Source organism: Brassica oleracea, chromosome C6, assembly GCF_000695525.1.
Source record: "Brassica oleracea var. oleracea cultivar TO1000 chromosome C6, BOL, whole genome shotgun sequence".
NCBI classification, from domain to species: Eukaryota; Viridiplantae; Streptophyta; class Magnoliopsida; order Brassicales; family Brassicaceae; genus Brassica; species Brassica oleracea.
This window is the reverse complement of record NC_027753.1, coordinates 23436283-23460369: the sequence shown is the minus strand read 5'-3', so window position 1 is coordinate 23460369 and position 24087 is coordinate 23436283. Positions and strand designations below refer to the sequence as shown.

At 36.7% G+C, this 24087-nt stretch overlaps 2 protein-coding genes and 3 pseudogenes across 2 annotated transcripts; 1 reads left to right on the top strand and 4 right to left on the bottom strand.

Annotated features, from left to right (window-relative positions):
• Window positions 1-2656: 2656 nt before the first annotated feature.
• LOC106297191 lies at window positions 2657-3682 on the bottom strand (annotated as a pseudogene).
• LOC106297187 lies at window positions 2657-6916 on the bottom strand (annotated as a pseudogene).
• Window positions 6917-7241: 325 nt separating this feature from the next.
• On the bottom strand, window positions 7242-15003 carry LOC106297183 (pentatricopeptide repeat-containing protein At3g60960, mitochondrial-like). The gene is made up of 2 exons (XM_013733465.1): window positions 14991-15003; window positions 7242-8437 (listed from the first exon to the last, which is right to left on the bottom strand). Exons 1-2 carry the CDS (start codon window positions 15001-15003, stop codon window positions 7242-7244), a joined length of 1209 nt encoding a protein of 402 aa, XP_013588919.1.
• Window positions 15004-15145: 142 nt separating this feature from the next.
• LOC106297781 (exosome complex component RRP41-like) lies at window positions 15146-18997 on the top strand. The gene is made up of 8 exons (XM_013733952.1): window positions 15146-15550; window positions 17826-17885; window positions 17982-18020; window positions 18129-18193; window positions 18284-18362; window positions 18444-18478; window positions 18572-18778; window positions 18859-18997. The coding sequence occupies exons 1-8, from the start codon at window positions 15146-15148 to the stop codon at window positions 18995-18997; spliced, it is 1029 nt and encodes a 342-aa protein (XP_013589406.1).
• Window positions 18998-22411: 3414 nt separating this feature from the next.
• Window positions 22412-23558, bottom strand: LOC106297780 (annotated as a pseudogene).
• Window positions 23559-24087: the final 529 nt, after the last annotated feature.

Genomic DNA, 24087 nt, shown 5'->3' with positions numbered 1-24087 from the left:
GATCGCGGATAGTTTGCTATGCGAGTTCGGTTTGATTTTGACCTGTTTGTATAGCGTTTAATCACTCAGTCTCTGTAAACTGGATTCATCATACTCTCTTTGTTTTGGTAAATATATTGGAGGAAAAAAAATGTCATATGTTAATACAAGATGTAAAGCCAAATGGCAACTCTCAAATCTATAGAAGAGATTTACTGTATAGGTATTTGACTTTGAAGTATTCTTTATTTTGTTGATCATAGCCTCTAGTTTTAGAGTTTAAGTGTTGGATGCTACAATACAGTGAGTACTTCATGTATCATAAAAAGACATCAAAAGCTGTATGTATTATTCATAGCAGGTAAAAAAAAATTCTTAATCATCATAGCTTCCCCTAAAAGGTAGGGGATTAATAACGATTCCCCTCCTTCCCCCTCTCTCTCTCTCTCTCTCGAGCGTTTTGTAATTTCAATATAACTTTCTATTTTCCTATGGAATTTTCAGACTTTTAAAGAGTTTTAGAATCAGACAAACTTGTGACTTCTGTTATAAATAGTTGTTACATCTAAGGAGCTAATAGATTAGAAATTACTGCTACGAAATTATTAGACTTATAAATGAGTTTCAGAATCAGACAAGACTTGTATGTAATGACTAACTACACCCTGATCCGCGCAACCAGATATTTACTTTCAGTTTTAAATTTTACTTATACTAAATTTCTTTTTGGGGGCAAGTTATACTAAATGTTATACTTGTGTTACATAGTTATTATAATGTGTTTTAAAATCCGACCCGGATTCGAGGCCGAACCGATAAATCGGGTGACCTATATGTAATCTAGTTTGGGTTTTAAAAAAGCTATTATATAAAAACCCGATAAAACTTGTAAAAATCGTTAAAATCTGGAATTTGGCTACCTGATCAACCATTGCTTGACCCAGTAGATAAATCCTAGTTATTTTCTTCTTTAGATTTTTTTAATTATATTATTAAAATATGTTTTATATTCTAAGTAAGAAGTTAGTTTTTTACCATCATCTAGAATTTGATTTCCAAAACCGCACAGATATTTATTTATTTATTTAGTTTGTTTTTGTTTATACTAAATGATTCGTGTGTAAAATTTAATCTTCATATATATTTTTTTATTTTTTTCAATAAAAAAATGAAAAAAATAGAGAACTTGTATCATGGATTAACGATTGTTTTGAGTAAAATTTAATCGTAATACTTAACGATCTTTACAAATTTTACCGGGTTTTTTATAATAAATTGAGATTTCTTAAAATGAATGTATAAATTAAGTTTAAAATAATTACAAATTAATTATGGGCTTAAGTTCGTATAAATATACATAATAATTTGGGTCATCTTAAATTAGTTGTGGCCGAAAATTTTAACTAATTATTTAATTATTCTATGAGAAAGTTAACAGTAGAAAAAATAATTTGAGATGAAAAATCTCTACAAACATATATTTACACACACTAATTATTTAATTAATTATTTTGAATTGATTGTTATTAGATATGAAAATCGATTGTATTGTTACCAAAGCTGGTCGAAAGAATAATTCAAAATAGAAAATCCCTATAAATATGCACTTACACTTGCATTTACATGATTCAAAATAGAAATTCCTATAAACATGCATTTATTGTTGTTTTTTAAATTAAAGTTAGATTTAGGATATGCATTAATTAAACTGTAAAAGACAAGAGTTTTAAAAGGTAAGTAAATTTATTACTTCAATGGCATATGATTGTAAATAAATTGAAAAACTGAGGGGTAATTTATATGGATACTTCTCTTTTAATAATATAGATGAGTCTAACTTAGTTAGAGGAAAAGCTTGCTCATCATAATTGCCTTGGTTAGATGTTACTGCTGTGAAATTATCTGCTCTATTAAAATATAGTCTTATTTTTTATCTACCATACACAAGTCTATGTTAGACAATTCATTAGAAATTTAATTAAACATCCTATAATTACTCATATATGATATTCTCCTAACAAAAACAATGTACATCTAAACAATAACATTTTTCTAAGAAAAATAAATATATTGTCATTAGGTAATTATCATTTGACTGTTTATATATTCCATTAACTAATTTTAAAATTAAATAGTATAGCCCAATTCTTTTTAAATTATCAAAATTAATTTTTATATAAAATAAAATAAATAATATTTTATTGGTTGTAACATTTTATGTTGATATTTTTAGTAAAATTAAAAACATTAAACTGAAATATAATATATTAAATAAAATAATATTTTAAAATATAACAAAAATAATTTAATTTATTCACATAAAACCATTTTGAGAATAAAAATTTCTAAACAAAGAAGCTAATAATTTTTTTTTATTAATTCATATAAAACTAATGTTTAAAATTAAACTATTAATATTGATGTTGCATTTTAAATAAATAAACAAAAATACTTCATTAATATATGATTTGTACAATATCATCAAACAAATTTCAACAAATATAAATTTTCAAAATAAATATTATATACATAAAAATGATATTAGATATATATCTTTATAACATATTTTATATTTTAAATATTAATTTAAAAATATAAATATATCCGCACGGATGTGCGGGTTAATATCTAGTTAGACCTATAAATGAGTTTCAGAATCAGACAGCACTGTGTGTGATGAATTTGTATATGATAATTGTATTAGATAAGAGTCTTATCATAAGACTATAGATTCTACATATCACAGAGATATAGAAAATAAGAAGAATCATTATCTCTTCTACCATCCCAAAATAAGACAAGACAAAATGTTAGTTCTCTATTAAAGTTCTATCTTGGTCGGAGATCAGACTTTGCCTTCGAGTTTATCGTTATTAACAAGAGGAAGCAACTCCATCTTGGTTCTTGGTGTGCGAGGAGTCCTAGGACTTTGCCTCACGTATCCATAGAATGTGCATCCCAGAAGCGTGATCCCACATCCAACAGCATTCATACACGATATCGGATTACGGAATATCAACCATGACACCAATACAGCCACCGCAACCTGCCAAAAGTACATGAACCATGCTCTCAAGACAGCATTCTCATACGATTATTGGGTTTTAAGATTGTCCTTTTGTTACCTTGAGGTTTCCAGCTACGTTGAATGTGACTGCAGTTGTGGAATGAATGACTGACGTAGAAGATGGAAAAGTTGAGACAGAAGGCTAACACACCAGAACTGAATATAATGATGAGTGCTGACCAGGGAGACGGGGTGTGCTTCAAACCAACTCATAATCCCGTTGCCTTCCAGTAATAGTGCCGGTATCCCGAGAATCATGGTGGCGAAAGGAGACATGTAGTATACTGTGTTTATGCTACAAAAAAGAGAGAACAGAGAACAATCAAATCTTTCTCCTACGCAGACAAATATTCATTGGTTAACTTCCCAAAAAAGCTCATGTGATTTACTCTTAACCGGAAAGAGAGATACATCAATCACATTTTCAATCAAGATTAAGATGGCATCACATGACCATCTAGTGCAATTGAAGTAACATCACTCCAATGAAGACACAACAAGGAGCACTGACCTGTGAAATTTGTAACCATGAAGAAGAGACTCAGCAAGAATGGTCTTCGTGGAAGTAGCTAAACACCCAAACAGAGCAGCAGCAGAATCCAAACAGCTTTGCAAATAAATCGCCATAATGATATCAAAATCTCACTATTCAATTTTACGTAACTTGCGCTCCACTACAATTCTAAACTTGCAGTAATTGTAATATTTTCTGATACATCAACGCAGCAAAAAAACATATTACATTAATGATTTCCATATGTAATTTCATGGTAGTATTCCAATTTTAGAAGTTAGAACTCGCTTAGAAGTTAGAAGTTACATCAAGTAACAAAGCGAATCTCTATTTCAAACAACAACTATTAGCTTCGATCGAATCTCTTTTTCTTGAGCAAGGAGGAGTCTTAGAGAATCTTACATCTATTTGGATCTTGCATGCATCTTACGGATCTCTTTCCTTAGGTAGCTAACAACCTGAACATGTTATACAAGAGTAAATCGTTAGAGGTGTAGGGCAGAGAGTTTGATGGATAAAGAACTTGAAAATATTACATGCAAAACTTAGAAGAAGAGGTGAAAAGGCTTATCTCTGTAGATGCGAGTTTGATCTGTGAAGTTTACAAGCCGAGATGGAGTAACTGTGGCTTCTCTGTAGCCGAATCTCCATTTCTTCTGTCGGCGACTCGTCTTTCTCTCACTCTCTCTCTCTCTCTCTCTTTTATTTTTTCAGGTTCCAGATGAAATGAGGAGGCAAGAGGGTGCAGGACTTTAGGGTTGCCCGCGGTTCTTTTGGGCCATCCCGCTTTGAGCCCAATACCACACAGTACCAACCCGCGAGGCCCGCCATTTTGCGGGATACCAAATATACAGCCCAAACCCGCCCCGCCCCAAGCCTTAACGGGCCTGTCCCGCGGTCCAGGTTCTCGGTTGACATCACTATTCTGCACAAAGCGTAAATCTTAACCTAAGTATGTATCTCTTTAATAATTTTGAATCTTAAATATTTTCTAAATCTGAGGCAAAAAAATGAGAATAAATTCAAAAATCAATATTTATATCGAACACTAACCAAAATGACACAGAAAAAAAAAATTATCCAAGATAGGTAGGATTGACACGTGAATGTAAACTTCTCATAACCATAATTAACTTTTAAATTGATAAATCATGATATAAAACCGAGCTGGTATAGTTTCATTGTAACCAAATAGTAAGCATGAGATTCTTCGGCCTAAACATTAGGTTTTTATGCGATAAACATTTTTTGACCTAAAATATTTTAAAAAATGGGATCAGTTAATTAGTAAATAAATTATGTAATTAACAAAAAAGTTTTTAAAAAATTGTTTAAGGGCCAAAATTATTAATTCGAACAATAATATAAATTTTATTTTTCATACGATATTTCTTAAATAATTTTTATATAAATTTACCTATCAAAAGATATTTTACATCGTAATATTTTATAATTAAATATTATATAGTTTTATGTACATATGAATGTTTACAAGTTTATTTTACATAATAAAGGATATTTACGGGGAAAAAAAACTTTATCAAATTTTTTAATAATTAATTAATTATTACATGATTCAAAATCAGAAAATAATTTATTATAATGATTTTTAAATTGATAATATATTTATTTACAATTTTTGTAAAAGTACTAAGCCCGCAAGTGGGCAAGACACCTAGTTAAAACTAAAAAAGATGTACTTTGTGACGTAAAAAAAAACACTGCAGATGTAAGAGCATGATTATCCCTAGAACCCATTAGGATCTCTTAATGATTTTTTTAGTAATAAATGTTAGTTAGGAACCTTAAGTTAAGAGACACCTAATTTTTAACCTCCATTGCTAGTTTCTTAATTAAGGGTTAAGAAATTGTTTTTGATTGTTTACAAGATAGAATAAGAATGAAGAACATGCGAAGTAGAATGAAGAACAAAGGCTATCTATACAAGTTTGTGAATTACCTTGAATATATACAAGTTTGTCTCTGCATCAAATCTTCCTGTGAACTAAACATACAACAAATAAACAGATTTATTAAGAGTTTGGCTTCAAGCTCTGCAGATACTCTCTTCATATACTTCACTGCTAGTTTCACAGACGCCAATTTTATCTGAAAATCACATTTGTAAACGCTACACACTTGAATACAAACTTCCATATTCCAAAATTTCTATTTGCACAAACTTTCACCATGTAAACACGCAAAACAGAAAACACAATAATAGAGTGAAGACAAACCAATCTTCTTACATTGTCCTGCCTGTGCCAGCCAGCAACAATTCACTTTAATCAAAGAATGGGGACCATAACAATTGCTGTTTCTATTATCTTCTTCATTCATCACACTACTCCAATCAAATAGTAAGTAGTGACCACAAGTAACTAGCTAAATCAAACCATTACGATTAGTACATATACTAAGCGTGATCAAAGAGCTACTACACCAAATGTGTTTCTGTGACTAGGTATACCTGAGAATGAGCTTGTCCCAGTTCTGGAAACGGCCGGCATTGATGAGGTTCTCAACAGTGACAACCCTGTGGCTCTCTTTCCTCCCTGTAAGCAAGAAAACTCTGTACCCCAAATCTATAACTCGTTGATAAAGATTCAAGCTTGGTGCTATAGCTGGTGCCACTCCTCTCTCAACCCACTTATCGAACTCTGAGTGATCAAACACCTCAACCCTGCAACATTGCTTGGTAGCGAGTAACAAGATTAAGAAACTAAACTTTGAGATTGAGGAAACGTGTACCCAAAGCCATGGTCGATGTAATAGGGAAGATTGGACATCGATGTCGAAAATCCACGCATCCTTGTCGTCGCCGGCGGAGAAATGACGGTGCTCGCAAAGACGGAAGCCTCTTCAGAGACTCTCTCAAGATCGGTGACATAGCCCTTGACGTACTCGGTGCACTCCGCCGGAATCGTGCTCCACGGGGCGAGGTTGTTGGTCTCCACCGCGAATCTCCAGCTCGTGCAATGCAAATTGACCTCGTCTCCGACGGGTACTTGAGAATCGACAACGGTAATGGTTTCGAGCATCCAATCAACAGGAATCTGGAAAGTCTTGAACTTTGTAGCAGCTGATTCCTTCAGTTCCTTAATCAAACCTACAATTGATTTGTCTGGTAATCGGATGAGAATCTCCCTGATGATCTCTGGAGATTTTGGTGAGGTTTCCTTCATGATCTATTCTCTCCCCCGTCTCCTCTTCGTCACCTCAATTACTGCGTAGAGAGAGAGCGCAAAAAAACGACGCCTCTCTTCTGCCCATTGATTTTGCTCGATGGGTTTCGACCCTTTCCTTCGAACGGAGAACACTAGAAGACGGAGAGGCGAAAGAGAAGAAAAAAAAGAAAGAAAAGAAAATAGAAAAAAAAAACTTTAACTAGGAAGCTGACACGTGGGTTTAAAACTCCACTAATACATCTTTTCTTTTCTTCTGATTATCACTTTTTACCCTAAGAAACCCACTAAGTATCAGGGTTAATGATGGTCTAACTAAATAAGATCTTATTAGTCTTGTTCTCAATGTGAACATATTATCAAAAATGAGTATCGAACAAAACTTAGGTTGTGAACCTTTAAATTCACCTCTATTAAAAGTTTATCCTAAGTTTAAAGGTTCACCCTAAGTTTTGTTCAATAAATAAATAAATAAATAAATAAATAAATAGCAAAATTATGTGGCTCGATGAATAGCAAGCTTTCTTAGATTTGAAATCTTCATCTTGTTCAACATCTTGAAAGCATCATCCACTCTCCCAACCATAACGTACCCATTGACCATTGCTCTGAATGTTGAAACGTCAGGTCCCACCATCAATTCCTCTTCCTCACAGTTTGAAAACATCTTTGCAAAGAACTCCTCTGCCTCCGACATCTTTCCTTGTTCGCATAGACACGCGATGATCGTCCTATAACACGTCTCACTAGCCCACGACAACGGTATAGTCTTTTCATCACTAAAAGACTTCATCACTATACCAATCGTGTCGGGATAGCAGAATCCTATAATCTCATCGAACAGTTCCCAAGCTTCTGTTTTCTTACCGTGCTCGACCAAAACTCGCAAAACCCTATTTCCGACAATATCGTTCATCTGTTCAGACATGTCCAAAACCTTGTATATCTCCATAGCTTCCTCATCTTTGCCTTGCTTGAACCAATACTCCATCAACGATACCTTATAGAGTGCCATTGCCATGTGATATACTCTCCATGGGAGTTTACTCTTCAGTTCCTCGATTATTTGGCTAGCCTTTACGTATCTCCCTGCATCCAACAACCCTCGAATGAGTACGTCGTAGACCATGAAATAACAACGCCCCATGGACGCCACTAAAACGCAAGCTTCGTCGAGTCTTTTAGCATCAACCAAGGCTTTCGTGAGTATCACGTATGTATCCACCCCTGGAGACAAACGTCCGTCTAGGACTATGTGACTGAAAAGATCAAGAGCGTCGTCGAGACAGCCTTGGTCGCAGTGAGCTTTGATGATGAGATTGCAAGAGAGCATGTTCGGGAGTGTTTGAGACTCGTTGAAAAAGTAGTTGAACAGAGAGATGGCTTCCTCGTAACTTTTGGCGTCGCACATGGCTCCAATTACTGAATTGCAGATGAAGACAGTGTCTCTTTTGAAACGATACTTTTCAGAGACAGCGTGGTGAGAGTACTCGACGGCTTTGTCGAGATTAGACAGCCCGAGCATTGCTGTTACTCGGTAGCGCAGAGATATTGGGCGGCGATCCATGTCGATGTCGTCGCAGTTTGGATTTATTTTTGGGAGTGACGAAGGGTCTCTTCCCAGTGGGAAAGGGATCATCGCCTTCCCCACCGGAACTGCTTTCGATAAGGTCGGGTTTTGGACAATGCGACCTGAGGAAGGACATGGTGGAAGTGTAGCATCCCTGTCCCGATCTATGAACTGGACCAGTCCAAGGTCGGACTGATCAAACGGGACAGACATGTTGGACATGTCATCTGGATAAGTTCTAATCAGATTAAGATGATACTGTATGTCCGAATATAGCAGTGAGCTTGTTGGACTAAGCTGGACGGATTCAGAGAAGGCATCTGGTCTTGTCATCCGAGATAAGTTAGTCAATGTGTGGACTGACTTGTATACGTTCTGACGGGAACTGAGACTGAGCTGAACATGAACTGATTAGCTAAGGAGAATGGCGGGATCAGTTACTGGATCAGTTACCGAGCAGTTATCAGGACGGCCAGACAAGTCGGTTAAGACTGTCGGCTAAGCTGAGATTAAGTACTTCAATTTGTTTGCTTTCATTCATCCCAGCTTGCTCTACACTTTTATTATTTCAACATCTCAAATTGTTAAAAAAAAAAAAAAAGAGAGAGAAAAATGATTCATAATTATGTTGCTCTTTCTCCTCCATTTTTTAATCTAACATTCTGTTTCTGAAGCTTCTACTAATACATCTTCATACAACAACTCAGAAATTAGGTCTTTGATCTGCCTTCACCATTTGTGTAATCATATTTGTGTCTAAATCTTAATCAAAATTTATTTTATAAAACAATAGCAATTTAAAAGTTGACCCGTCAACATATATTCGTTTCTTTGTAATTATATACACATATGTCTTTTCTTTGTAATTGTATTAGTCTATTTTAGATCTTAATCCGTGCTTCAAGTCCGGGTATAATGTTGTTTCTATTTTTTTTGTTTTTTTTTGTGTAAATATGTTACATTTTTCTGTAATTTGTTTCTTATATGTTATAAAAATTTAATTTATAAGTTTGTGTATAATATTTTTTTAAAAATATTAGTAAGAGATTTTGATAAATGTATTGAATTTGTAATGTTGCATAACTATACAATTGTGTTATAGTCATTGCATACATCAATTTTGTACTTTATTCTAAAATAGTGGTTAATTTTTTTTTAAAAAAAAATAACAAAGTATAGTTACAATTTTGTTTAGCAATTAAATAGATAAAATTATATATTTTCATTAATTTTTCATGATTTGATTTCATAATATAATTATTTATATAATGTTATTATTAGATGTCCATTAAAAATTATACAATACTCAAAATTCCTTGAGAAATTACCACAAATAGCACATTCATAGTACTACTTTTCATGTTTACACTAACCACTTTTACCCTCACTTTTAATGAAGGGTAAAAAAAAATTATACCCTTAGGGTTAACTAATCTAAACTTAGGGTTTAGAGTTGAGGGATGGGGAAGGGTTTTTGGAATGTGAAATTTAGGATTCTAATAAATATATAAATAAATACTTAAAAAAATTTTAAAAAATAATTTCAAACATAATTTTCGTTTTTCAAAAAGAAATTTGAAAAAAAAAAATTCTAAAAGAAAAATTTATAAAAAAATTCGAATTTGAAAAAGTATAATTCAAAAAATTTTTTATTTTTTTATTTCTTTTTTATTTTTTATTTAAATATTGATTTATTATATATATAAATAACAAAGGCATAAGAGTCTTTTGCCATTTAATGAAGAATGTATTTATGAAAATGTCTCCTTAGTAGTGGTAAAAATGAAAAGTGGTACCATAAAAGTGGTAAACATGTAATTTTCCCAAATCTGTTCCACTTGTATCCATGAAGTGATGATTAAATAAAAAAAGCTTAGGATTGAACCACGTTTAATATTTATTTTTATTTACACATTTAACCATTATATTTACAATAAATTAAATACTTTTTGTAATTTTTTTATTTACAGATTTTGTCATTATATTTAAAATTAATTAATTACAATTCTAAAACTGATGGTGTTTTTGATAATCTGGAAATATCAATATAGTATATATTATATAAAACAATTTTAAATTTAATATTATCTTATTTAGTTTAGACAAATATCAAAAAGTCGAGAGTTCAATTTTCAAGAAATAAAATCTCATAAATTAATGATAATTCATGGAAAAACTAATGCAAAAAATTAAAAAATAATATTTTATTTCATTTAAAATAAATTAACAAAAACAACAGGTTAATATTTATTAACTTGCACAAATAAAAAAATATTATCAAATATATATGAAATATTGGTAAGTGGCAAAAATATATACACTCAATCATGTATAACAAATTTTAAACAAAAAAATAAAATAAAAAATAACACATGTGTGCACGGGTCAGAATCTAGTGAACATTATAAACACTTAGTATATTCTTCTGCTTCCTCACGTTAAGACAAGCGAATAACGAAAATGTTGGGCCAAAAACCTTAACAGACACTGACATTTTTATCTTAACTAAAGTACTTACTTCTTGAAACACCATTAAAATTATAAACGAAGCAATTCTTGCGCTTCAGCGTCTAGCCTATCAGAACCGTCTACGTCAATAAACGAAAAAAAGCAAGCATACGGTCTAGATGCATCCCCGCCAATATCGTCACAAAAATCTCAGAACCAGTAAAAATCAAAATTTTAAAAAATTAATCAGGCTCGAAAAAATCGTCGACTTCACATGGAGTTGCATCGAAATCTTCATTCAAATTGAACGAGAAATCCTCCGGTTCGTTCCGGTTCGGAAACGGTTTATGGATTTCGATTCCATCCATAAACAACGGCTCCGGAGGAAACTCGGAATCCCAGAAATACTCTCTGCTACGGTCGGCTTCACCTCCGCCGCCAGATCGATCGGTTCCGTCTCCAGCTCCGTTCTATACTCTGTTTCCTCTTTTGACATTGATTCGAAGAACAGACGTCGGAGAACAGAGGCTCTGGCTCCCCGAATCGCATCCGGTAACCGTTTTCATATCGATAACCGGCGGCGTTTCCCCCGGCGAAGGAGGAGGAGTCAGAAAATTCGTCAGAGCGTTGTGACCTTTGAGTCGAATCGCGGCTCGATTCCTCCGCCGTAGCGAAAGTCCCTGACCAAATCCGAATGCGTGTCGAAGAATCCCTTATCTCCGCCGCGAAGGATCCCCACCGTCTGTCTCTGCCTCACGCCTCTGTACTTTCTTGGATCCGACACGTCAGCCTTTCTCTCGCCGCCACCTCTCTCCGGCTTGCATCTAGCTTTACTCGCCGGCTTTGAGGAGGAGGGTTTGGTCTCGCCGAATCTGATCTCCTCAACGTAACGTTTCACTCTCGGAGTCGGACAAACCTTGTCGTTTTCTTCGTCGCTAGATGAGACAGTGGCGAAAGGGTCAGTGGAGAGAGTAATTTATGGAGTGAACAGTAACGATTGAGTGAACAGTGATTGCGAAACAAACTGCGATTTTTTCAAGATCGTCCGGCAACTTCCTCCTCCACACTCCAGATCTTCGGTCGGTTCCATCCAACGCGATCGCGAATAGGCGATTTCGAAGGACTCCGACCTGCGGTTACGTCATGACGAAGCCGCCGGACGGCTCAAGGGTGCTGGCGAGTGTTGAAGGTGCTCAGGGGGTAGGGCGAGTGGCAGAAGTGCAAAAGGAGGATCTGGGACCCGGATCGGGAGCTGGGTCGATGGCTGGAAAAGAAACGAACGTCGAGGGGGGATGCTGCGGTGAGGGTCAGGAGGCGGTTCAGGTGTTACAAACACAGAAAGAGGGTCCGGGTATGGCTGCGAAGAGTCAATCGGGGTCGACGACATCAAAAGGGATGTCATGGGTTACAGCGGCTCAAGAGAAGAAGATCTTGAGAAAATACGATCTAGCTATCACTGAGTCTGAGGGACAGCAAACGGTGGAGATACCAGATGAGGTTATCAACAACGCAAATCCACTATGGGAAGATTACTTGATTGGAAAATTCCTGGACACAGCTCCCCATATTGCTCGTATTCATGCGGTGGTAAACAAGATTTGGTCGTACGGGGACAAGAAGCAAGTGATTGATGTACAAGAGGTTGATGGTACTACAATGAAGTTTCGCATTACAAACGCTAATGTGAGAGCAAGGGTTCTCCGAAGAGGCATGTGGAACATTGGGAACATACCTTTGGTAGTTACCAAATGGACTCCAGATGAACTAAAGGAGAAGCCAGAAGTGAAGTCTATACCACTATGGGTCCACCTCAAAAATGTTCCAATGCATATGTTCTCTTGGCAGGGGCTTAGTTTTATCACAAGTGCAGCTGGCTACCCTGTGAGACTACACCCTGAGACGGCGTCTTGCACAAACTTCAAGCTAGCAAAGGTGTTTATTAATGCCGACTTAACAAAGGAGCTACCGCAGCAGATGACATTCACAAAAAATGGCAAGGCTTTCAATGTTGAGTTCATCTATCCATGGCTTCCTCTACGGTGTCTCACGTGTGCAAAATGGGGACATGCCGAGAAATCATGTGTCAGGAGCAAAAAGGAGAGTAACGAATTGTCAGTTCAGGATATGGCAAAGGAACTAGCCAAAGTAGCTACGGAGACATCAAGTAAAAAGCAAGGAGAGAGTGGAGGCAATGAGGTCGATGTGTTCGTAGTAGAGAATGATAAATTAGAATTGCAAAACATTGAGCAGGATGATGAAATTGAAGAGGGACAGGTGGTAGAAGAGTGGTATAATGTCTCAAATTGAAACCACTGATAAGAAGTTTGAGCAAGGAGAAGCTGGGTAACTTGACCAAGAAGGTCAGGGAAGCATATCAAGATCTATGTGAGAAGCAAGAAGCTACCTTAAGTGATCCCTCCCACGATCATATACAAGCAGAACTATTAGCAGCTGAGAGGTGGCAGAAGGTTTCTGGAATTGAGGAAAAAATTCTAAAGCAAAGATCGAAGTTACACTGGTTGCAAGTAGGAGACAAAAACAATAAAGCCTTCCACAACGCCGTTAAGATTCGGGAGACAAGGAATGCAATCAGAGAAATTAGATGTGCATCGGGGCAGGTGGTACGATCTCAAGAAGAAATAAAAAATGAGGCTGAGAGGTTTTTCTCTGAATCCCTATCTCATATACCGGATGGGTTGCAACGGAAAACAGTAGAGGAGATGCAGCAAATCATCAACTTCCGCTGCTCCGACGAAGAACATAATACTCTCATTAAACCGGTAACGGATGCAGAAATCAAACAAGTCCTATTTCGAATGCCTAGTGGAAAATCTCCGGGACCTGATGGGTTTACTATTGAATTCTTCAAGGTTTCATGGAGTATCATCTCAAAGGATTTTACCACAGCGGTGCATTCTTTTTTCAGCAAGGGGTTTCTTCCAAAGGGCCTCAACACCACAATCCTTGCGTTGATACCAAAGAAAGATGAGGCGATGGAGATGAAAGACTACAGACCCATAGCCTGCTGTAATGTCTTGTATAAGGTCATCTCAAAGATCATCGCAAACAGGCTGAAAGGCACCCTCCCTCGCTGTGTATCTTACAATCAGTCCGCATTTGTGAAGGACAGATTGCTTGTGGAAAATCTACTTCTCGCCACTGAAATTGTAAAAGACTACCACAAGGAGGACATCTCATTAAGATGTGCCATGAAGATTGATATAGCAAAAGCTTTCGATTCTGTTCAGTGGCCATTTCTCTTGAATACCCTTCGAGCCTTGAACATGCCGGAGCAATTTATCCATTGGATTGAGCTATGTGTGTGCACGCCTTCGTTTTCAGTACAAGTAAATGGGGAACTAGCGGGTTTCTTTCAAAGCAAGAGGGGGCTGAGGCAGGGTTGTGCACTATCGCCATACCTCTTTGTCATATGCATGAATGTATTATCAAATATGCTTGACAAGGCAGTAGAAAGAAAAGAAATAGGGTACCATCCGAGATGTCGGAACATCCTCTTGACACATTTATGCTTTGCTGATGATCTGCTTGTCTTCACTGATGGCACACGAAGGTCTATTGCAGGTATTCTTAGGATCTTTGCAGACTTTGAAGTGATATCGGGTCTGAAAATCAACTTGGAGAAAACAGTTCTCTACATGGCAGGTCCAACAGTGGAACAAGAAGCAGAGACCCTCGCAAGCTTCCCCTTCGCCTCAGGACAGCTTCCAGTCCGCTACTTAGGTCTTCCCCTCCTCACAAAGAGAATGACAGTAAGTGACTACATGCCATTGGTGGAAAAGATAAGAAAGCGCATGAGCTCGTGGACTGGTCGTTTCCTTTCCCATGCAGGGCGGCTACAGCTGATCAACTCGGTAATCATGAGTCTAGCAAACTTCTGGCTAGCGGCTTTTCGACTCCCAGGTAGTTGTTTGAAGGAAATAGAAAGTCTATGCGCAGCCTTTCTCTGGTCAGGCCCTGTTTTAAAACCTACAAAAGCAAAAGTGAGCTGGCAAGACATTTGCTTACCAAAGAATGAAGGAGGCTTGGGAATCAGGTCTTTAAAGGAGATAAACAAAGTTCACTGCCTGAAGCTAATCTGGAGAATATCATCTGCTAGATCCTCCTTGTGGGTCAAGTGGATACATTGTTATTTGATAAGGAAAGGGTCTTTCTGGTCGATCTCAGTTAAGACAAATTTGGGGTCTTGGATATGGAAGAAGATTCTACGAATGAGAGACATAGCAAGGCAATTTCTGCGTATAGATGTCAGAAATGGGAACCATACATCCTTTTGGTATGATGTCTGGTCGCAGATTGGTTGCCTAAAGGAAGCCGTAGGTGATAGAGGTAAAATAGCGCTTGGTATTGTGGAAAATGCTACGATGGCAGATGTCCTCTCAAATAACAGGAGGCGAAGACATAGAGAGCGCATTCTAAATGATATAGAGGAAGACATAAATAAATTGCGCATTGGAGGGTTAAGGGACATGGATGATGTCCCGTTATGGAGAAGCGAAGAAGGAAAATTTGGAAACCGATTCTCCACTAAAAAGACATGGCATCAGCTGAGGACGAGGCAATCTATCTGTCCTTGGAGCAGAGGCATATGGTTCCCCGAGTCCACCCCGAAATACTCATTTATGATCTGGATTGCAATAAAGAACAGGTTGCAAACAGGAGATAAAATGCAAGCTTGGAATGCTACCATAAACGCAGAGTGTACTCTATGTCATGAAGTGCAAGAGACTTGCCATCATCTCTTTTTCCAATGTACCTACTCATCTAAGGTTTGGAAATCATTGGTACAAGGGCTTCTCAAAGATGGCTTTACCACAGACTGGAATACCATTATCACTATAATATCTGGCTCGACCTTTCCTGCCACAGAATTGTTCCTTATCAGATACTCCCGAAATAATCAATATATATAGGTATATAAATCAATTTCGGATATAATCGGGTACCCGAAATACTTCGGTTCGGATCGGGTTCGGTTTCGGTTCTCTAAATACCAAAATTTTGAACCCATTCGGATATTTAATCAATTTCGGTTCGGGTTCGATACTACTTTTTCGGATCGGGTTCAGTTCGGTTTTTCGGATCCGGGTTTTTTGCCCAGCCCTAGTGGAGACAAAGAGATTAGAGTCAAAATGTTAAAGTAGGGAAGAATGCCGTTTCTTAGGAAATATATAAGTCATGACATTTATTATTTCCATATTCTCCTTTTTTTACTTTTATGGCCATTTTCTTTAATGTGTTTTTTTGGAATACTTTTAGGCCTTCTTCGTTTGTACATTTGAAAGATGCATTCAGATGATCCATTTAGATATCTTATCCGGATGCTTCATCTAAATGTTGTTCGTTTTTTCATTTTGTCCATGCATCCAGATGAATCATCTGAATGCAGCTAAGTTCGTTTTTTTAACTTGAATATATATCCAAGTGGACTTGTTAATAAAGTGACTAAAATATTTTCTTTTTATGTTTCGGCGGAAAAATAGCAATGTTACGGTTTCGGCAAAAAATACGTTTTTATGGGTTTGACGGAAAATATGTTTTGCGGTTTTGACGGAAAAATTATGTTTTGCAGTTTTGACAGAAAAGTTTTTTTTTTCGCGATTTGCGAGTTTAACAGGAAAAGTTCTTTTTCGCGATTTTGTCGAGAAAATACATTTTGCGGTTTTGGCGGAAAATGTGCATTTTTTTACGGCCAATATGCATTTTTGAGGGAAACTATTTTTTGCGGTTTCGGCGGAAAAATTGCATTTTTCCTGTTTTGGCGGGAAAATGGGTTTCCGGTTTTGGCGAGAAAATGTGTTTTCTGGTTTTGGCGGAAACATGCGCTTTTCCGGGTTTGGCGGGAACATGCGTTTTTCAGTTTTGGCGGGAAAATGTGTTTTCCGGTTTTTGCCGAAAAATTGCATTTTTGCGGTTTTGGCAGGATTATGCGTTTTTGGGTTTTGGCGGGAAAATGCATTATTTCAGTTTTGGCGGGAAAATGCATTTTTCCGGTTTTGGCCGAAAAGTGCAGTTTTACTGGTTTGACTGAAAAGTGTGTTTTTATGAAAATATGCGTTTTATATTTTTTGAGGAAAAATGCATTTTGCGGTTTTGGCGGGAATGTGTGCGTTTTCAGTTTTTTTTGCGGAGAAATGTATTTTTCGATTATGGCGGAAAAATATATTTCACAAAAAAAAATTAGAATTTACGGTTTGAAAATAATATTTTGACTTTAAAAGGTCATTTTGTCATTTATCATTTTGGACTGAACTAGATGTATCTACATCCAGATGTACCATAAAGATTCACTTTCATTTGGATGAGAATTTGAGATGAGTTTTAAAAAATTCAGTTGGGTGATCCATCTGGATGTAGCATTATAATGCACAAAACGAATATCAATTTGTATCTTCACCCAGATAGATCGGGGTGAGCAAACGAACAACACATTACTGTTTTTTTGTAAATTGTGTCTTTTTGTTAACTGTAGAGAGATATTAATGCCATATTCAACCCGGTTCAGCAGTATTCACAATATAGGAATGACATAATCAACAGAAATTTTAAATTGTTTCAGAGGAAGTTTTACTCTTGAAACTAAATGTAACCACGGTAAAATAAATAAAAAGATCCTTACAATTATACTGAATTTTGTAGTATTATGGTTCTTGTAGTTTATAAACCGAAAGAGATGTTAAACCGGAAAGTATATTGGTCTTTGTATTAGTGAGATTAACGCGGTTCGTGACCCATTGCCCATTGGGGACTCCAAAACGGCTTTCCGCATCTCAGACTGAGACGTTATATATCTGATACGTGTTAGTTACCGTATTGAGAGTGGAGCTTTTGTCCTACCTTAGTAGCTTGGTCTCCACGCCATTTTAAGTCTTCCACGCCAATAACTCATGCGCCAGTCTGTGGGACCTTCCCGTGTGAGATTGGTCGCGAGGATGTCACTCCAAGGCTGATGGGTAAACACAGATCTTACTCCTATCTTCATCTCAGTTCTAACATGAATAAAAACTCAAAAACTTTATATTTTCTTTCTTGCTCATGTCTTAGCTCTGCTGTTTTGAGATGGGTAATACGAAAGTCATTGCAGCTGTTTATGGCCTTAGAGAGGTACTTGATTGATTACTCATTCTGTATGATTGTTGATTCCTTTTTTATTGTATCAGAGTCAGTGAATCAAGCTTGTATCTCTTTGCTCCCCCTCAGATTCAAAACAAGAGCCAACAGAAGAATGGTCATGCATTGGTATGTATATTGTTTTTGATCTTCTTTTGTGCATATTCTCTTATTAGCGTAGATAGAACTTTGTGAATTGAAATGCGTGTGGCTTCTTCTTCTCTCTAATTTTTGTAGGTGCTGTGTGAATATAGTATGGCTCATTTCAATACGGGTGATCGTAGAAGACAGAAAAATGACATGTTTATTACACTCACTACATATCTAAAAAACTCACAGTTTTTGCAATTATTCATAAAAACTTGAATTGTGTGTGTATTATGGAATGTCAGGCGATCAACAGAGATATCTCTTGTCATCCGTCAGACAATGGAAGCTTGCATACTAACCGAACTGTTGCCTCATTCTCAGGTTTACCTTTCTAAAATAACCATGGCAGGAATCTTTAGCCAATTCTTTTGAGTCTTTAGATTGATTGTTTCTTTTATGCAGATTGACATTTTCCTTCAGGTCCTACAAGCTGATGGGGTTATCTGTTCTGCTGTCAAGATCTCAATCTATTAACTCCCTGTTTTAGTTAATCTATGGATCTGTTGTTAAATGTTATGTTGTGGTTAATCAGGAACAAGATCAGCTTGTATTATCAATGCTGCGACGCTAGTTCTTGCAGACGCTGGGGTTCCGATGCGTGATCTTTCTGTTTCCTGCAGTGCTGGATACTTAAACAGCACTCCACTTCTTGATCTTAACTATGTCGAAGACAGCGCTGGAGGAGCTGATGTAACCGTCGGCATTCTACCTAAACTAGACAAAGTTACACTCCTTCAGGTTCATCTTTTTCTCCCTCTCAGATCATCACACTTCTCTTACATCCACATTCAAGTTTGATTTTCTGACTGTTTATAACGATGGATGCAAAGTTACCGATGGAAACATTTGAAACGGTCTTTGCCTTGGCTTCTGAAGGCTGCAAAGCGATTGCAGAGAGAGTACGCAAGGTACTTCAAGAAAACACCAAACAGCTAGAGTATCGTCGTGCTGCATAAACTTCAGAGCTATAGAAAAACGACCACGTACCAAGATTTTGGTCAACTGAGTTTTTTTAAATGTTGCAGCTAATTTTCCCAAACTCAAAGTTAGTAATGCAAAGTCATGCTGTTTTTCATTAATATGCGAATCTGAAAGCTTAAGATTGAACACCTAATGTTTCATATATTCATACAAGTAGCCATTGCCAAAGAAAATAACATAAAAGGCATATATGCATTGAAAATACAACATGAAACATCAATAAGGTCACAAGGTTTCTTGGGGATAAGGAAAGTACTACTACGATAAAACCTGAGAAGGAAACTACAACACTCATAAAACAAACAAAAGCCATAGAACTCATGATAGTGATGAAGATGAGTGATGGATGAAGGGTGTGGTGATGGTGCTGAACTGATGATGATGATTATGAGTGATTCAACCACGTTTGACTGTGATCTTGATTGAGTGAACTTTCTTCCTGATGTGAAGCATCTCACAGTGCTCTTTAACCCTGTTCCTTCTACTATGAAATATCCAACCATCGGCATTAGATACAATGTCATCACTGTCAACACTCTGGCTGACTTCATCACCATCGAATGAAGGATCATCATCATCACCTTCTTCTTCCTCATTCGTATCAGCAACCACTGAAGAATCTTCTTCTTCTTCTTCTTCTTCTTCTTCTTGGAGCTTAGCTGTTTGTGGCAGTGGGTCTTCAAGATGCTCATTCAAAGATAAGAAGCTTAGCTGTTTGTGGCAGTAGGTCTTTGAAAGACATTGGAATCGCCTGATAATCACCAAACATACAACAAGCTTATACATCAGAAAACTCATACTAAAATCAAAAGACTTAAGACGTATGAGGAGAGACAAAGGAACAAATCAAGAATCTTTTGATCACGTTTCATCCTAAGTAACTAAAGATTCTTTGCTCCTAAACCATAACTCTCCCAAACATAATCCTCTCTACTTGCTACATGGAAGAAGGAAAAATTGAAAGAGAGAAGAAGAGATGTACCATCGATTCAGAAGCGGTTTGTGAGAGGAAGACCTTGAAGAAACGGGGAAGAACATCATCTTCTTCACTTCCAGACATGGAGAGAGGTCTGTTGTAAGAGAGATTCTTTTAAAATGGGTTGGAGAGAGAGAGAGATAGTAATGAGAGAAATGAGTCAAGAACAATGGGACTTATATAGACCAAGTTTGAGTCAAAGAAGTCAAAAAGCTTTGAGAAGAAAACAGAGTTGTACATCTACTAAAATTTACAGTTTAAACCCAGTCCCCATATAATGTGATAAAAATACATTCAAGGCCGCAGAGAAGCTAGTTATGAATCGATGTTCGTACACTGACTGAGTAAAACTCATATAATGAACATTTTGACTATGGTCAAACCAAAGTACATCTTTGTTTGATCAAACTCTTTGTATCCATACACGTCACACTGACACAGAAAATGCATGTCTGAGAACTCAAAAACTTTAGAGAAAGATATAAAATAATGAAAAGTTGAACAAGCAAGTTAAGAAGAGACTGTAAATACAGCATTATCAGCCCCAGCCTTGGCTGTTGTAGTCCACTAAATACTCTGTTCTATTCGTTGGTTCTAGGGATGTTAACATGGGTAATTACCCACTAGTTTACCCAAACCCACTAATAATAGGTTGAGTTTTTACCCATCTAAGATTAATTGGGTTAACCATGGGAATTAATTTTAAAACTCATATTTACGTTGGGTAAATAAAAAAGGGTAATGGTTTACCCATGAGTTTTCAATTATATATATAGATTTTCACCACTTTAATTAAATTATATAAAATTTGTAAAATCGTTTTTTTCCGTCAGAACCAAAAAATAAATTTTTCTGCCAAAACCGTAAAAATAAATTTTCTCACGTAAACCAAAAAGAGTTTTCCCGCCGAAACCGAAAAATCGAGTTTTTCTGCCGAAACCACAAAACCGAGTGTTCCCGCCAAAACCATAAAACTAAGTTTCCTGTCAAAACCGCAAAACCGAGTTTTCACGCCGAAACCGCAAAACTGAATTTTCCCGCAAAAACTGTATAACCTTGTTTTCCCGCTAAAATCGCAAAATCGAGTTTTCTGACTGAAAACCGTAAAATCGATGTTCCCGCCAAAACCGCAAAAAGTGTTTTCCCGCCAATACCGTAAAACTCAATTTTTCCGCTAAAACCGCAAAAACGGTTTTTCCCGTCGAAACCGAAAAAATCGAGTTTTCCCGTCAAAACCAAAAGATCGAGCTTTTTCGCCAAAACTGCAAAACCGAGTTTTCCTGTCAAAATTAAAGACGAGTTTTCCAGCCAAAACCACAAAACCGAGTTTTCCTGCCAAAACCGCAAAACCGAATTTTTTCGCAAAAACCTTAAAAATCGAGTTTTTCCGCCAAAATCGCAAAAAAAGATTGTTCCCGTCAAAATCAAAAACGGGTTTCCCGCCAAAAACTAAGAAATTTTCCTGCCAAAACCGTAAAAATAAGTTTTTCGTCAAAACCGCAAAAACGAGTTTTTCCGTCAAAACCAGAAAGATTATTTTTCCGGCAAATCGTAAAAATGAGATTTCCCACCAAAACCACAAAACCAATTTACCGACCAAAAACAGCAAAAATAAAATTTTCCGCTAAAACCACAAAAACCACAAAAACAACTTAACAAATTTTCTCATTACCATAAATGAGTTTTTCTGTCAAAACGAGGTTTATTGCTAAAACCGCAAAATGAGCTTTCCGGTTAAAATTGCAAAATATTTCTTTTTTCGGAAAAACGAGTCGTTTTTCCGCTAGAACAAGTTTCTATAAAATTGCAAAATCTTGTTTATATATTAAAGCTCACATTAATGATATTAATATTATACATGATTTTCAGAATAAATAAGATAATACTTTTGGTACCCACTGATAAACCTATACCATATTGGCCATTGGGTTATTTTTTCGGTTTGGATTTCAACCTCGATGTTTTTGGGTTTTTGCAGATTGGGTATAAAATGGGTTGGGTTGGGCTGGATTATTTTACCCTGCATTAACATCCCTAGTTGGTTCAATCTCTCCCAACGACCTCTTATGTTACTTTTTAGAAAAATTCACAACCACATAATATCTCTGCTGGGTCCCTAAGTTGGCATTCTGAATAAATGAACAATGCATGAAAATCTGAAGTAGTCATATCCTGTTTGACTTTTAACCGAGATTTTGTAATCATAGGTTTATTTTAAACGAGAAAAAGAGTCTTGGAACGTAAACCTTAAATGGTATTAAACTATTAGTAATGTATGGCAGCATTTGAAGGTTGATGAACGAATATTAGTTTGTTTGTTTGATGCTTAAAAATTCAATTTAGATTAAAATAAAAAACGATAATTAATCAAGAGGAGGAAATAACATCATCATTACTAGTCAAAGAAACCACGTTAGAGTGGGTTAAACTGTTCGGAGACTTCCTTTAGAGCCATGTCGAACATTTTGTTGGAGGTTTTAAGAGCGTCATCTATTCTTCCGTCCTTTAGAGCCACGTCTATGATAGTTTTGAAAGTGGTGACTGGAATGAAACCAATTGAATCTGCAAGGAGAGACTCAGCGCTCGCCTTGTTGTAGGTCTTGATTTCCTTGCTACACCGACCCTTCGCCATTATCTGAACCGTATCAGAGTTCAAGGTTCCAGATTGAGCTGACATATCATTGTACAATGCCCTAGCATGTGATTTTTGTCCGTATTTGAGCAGAACTTTCAAAAGGGCGTTGCCAGTTTCTGGACAAAGCAGTAACTTGTTTGGAAGAACAGACTGGTTGTAACACTCCATAGCTTCAACCTCTTTACCTTGCTTAAACCAGTACTCCATGAATGTGGCCATCAGGAATGCGACTCTGTTTTCGTATCGTGGATATCCTCGATAGAAAAAATCCCATGTAGACTTGTAATCAGCAATACTAGAAGACAACGATCGTTTAGAATTCTTCAAACAAGTGATTGGCCTTGTCTAAATTCCCAATATCCAAAAACCCTTGAATCAGATTGTTGAACGCCACGTGATCAGGAAACATTTTAGAGCTGCCCTTAAGCAAGGCTTGAGCTAGGTCAAATCGACCAGAGTGGACTAAACCTTTGGTCATTACCCTTAAACTAGCTTCACTCGGGTAGTCAGGGACGACACCCTTGACGGTTCGGTGGAAATCAAGAGCTTCGTCAACAAGACCTTGTTGGAAACGAGACTCGATGATGTGGTTGCAGCAACTGCTGTTTGGTTTGAGCGTATGCTTGTTGAAGAAGTAATCGTAGAGATCGTAAGCGTCCTTGTGTCTTTTAGCACGCACCATGCTTCCGATGATGGTTTCACATGTATGGACTGTTACCTCCGGTTCGTCATCGGGTTTGCTGAAGACAGCCAAACGAGAGTACCTAGCTGCCGTGTCTAAGTCGCCAACAGAATTGACGAGGTAGCTGACTCTCGAGCTTAGCTCCCAAGTACGGCAATCTGGGTTTTTCATTATGTCCTCAGCTTTTCTTGCCACGGCTGTGCAGAAGCTGCGCCGACCAAACATGCGGCGGATCAGTGACATTATTTTTTTTATTTTTCTTTAGACCAGGGAAACGAGGGCTAGGACAAGACAGAGATATATATTTATGATTTATTTTTGAGAAATTACTCAAAATAACTCAAATTATATAGAATAACTCATAAATTTTTGTATTTACTAGAATAACTCATAAGGCAAACGAAAATACCAAAACACCCATTCCCTTTATTATTCACAAAATTGCCACTGAGAATCTGATATTTATTAATAAAGAAATGTTTAATTATTTCCCAAAAAAAATTCATTTTGCCGTCGAGAGGGTCGTGGGTCGTGGAAAGCAAATCAGACCCCGTCTACGACGACTTCTCCTCTGTCACAGCAGCCTTCCATTTTGTCAACTCCACCGAGCTCGCCGCCATCTCTCTTGTACAAGAGGAACCCTAAATCCGAGATCACCTCTGATAAATCCAGATTAATTAAATCGAAGATAATGAAAGTGTAAGTCCTGAATCTATGCAATTCTAAGTTATTATCACATGTTCTTAAAATGTATTGTTTGATTGAATGTTAA

Bases quoted from the DNA above. Each gene is read 5' to 3' on its own strand.
- LOC106297781 (XM_013733952.1), top strand. From the start codon at position 15,146: ATGGCAGATGTCCTCTCAAATAACAGGAGGCGAAGACATAGAGAGCGC. The intron at 18,363-18,443 runs GTTTACCTTTCT...TCTTTTATGCAG, and splicing joins AACTGTTGCCTCATTCTCAG to ATTGACATTTTCCTTCAGGT. The intron at 18,479-18,571 runs GGTTATCTGTTC...TTGTGGTTAATC, and splicing joins CAGGTCCTACAAGCTGATGG to AGGAACAAGATCAGCTTGTA.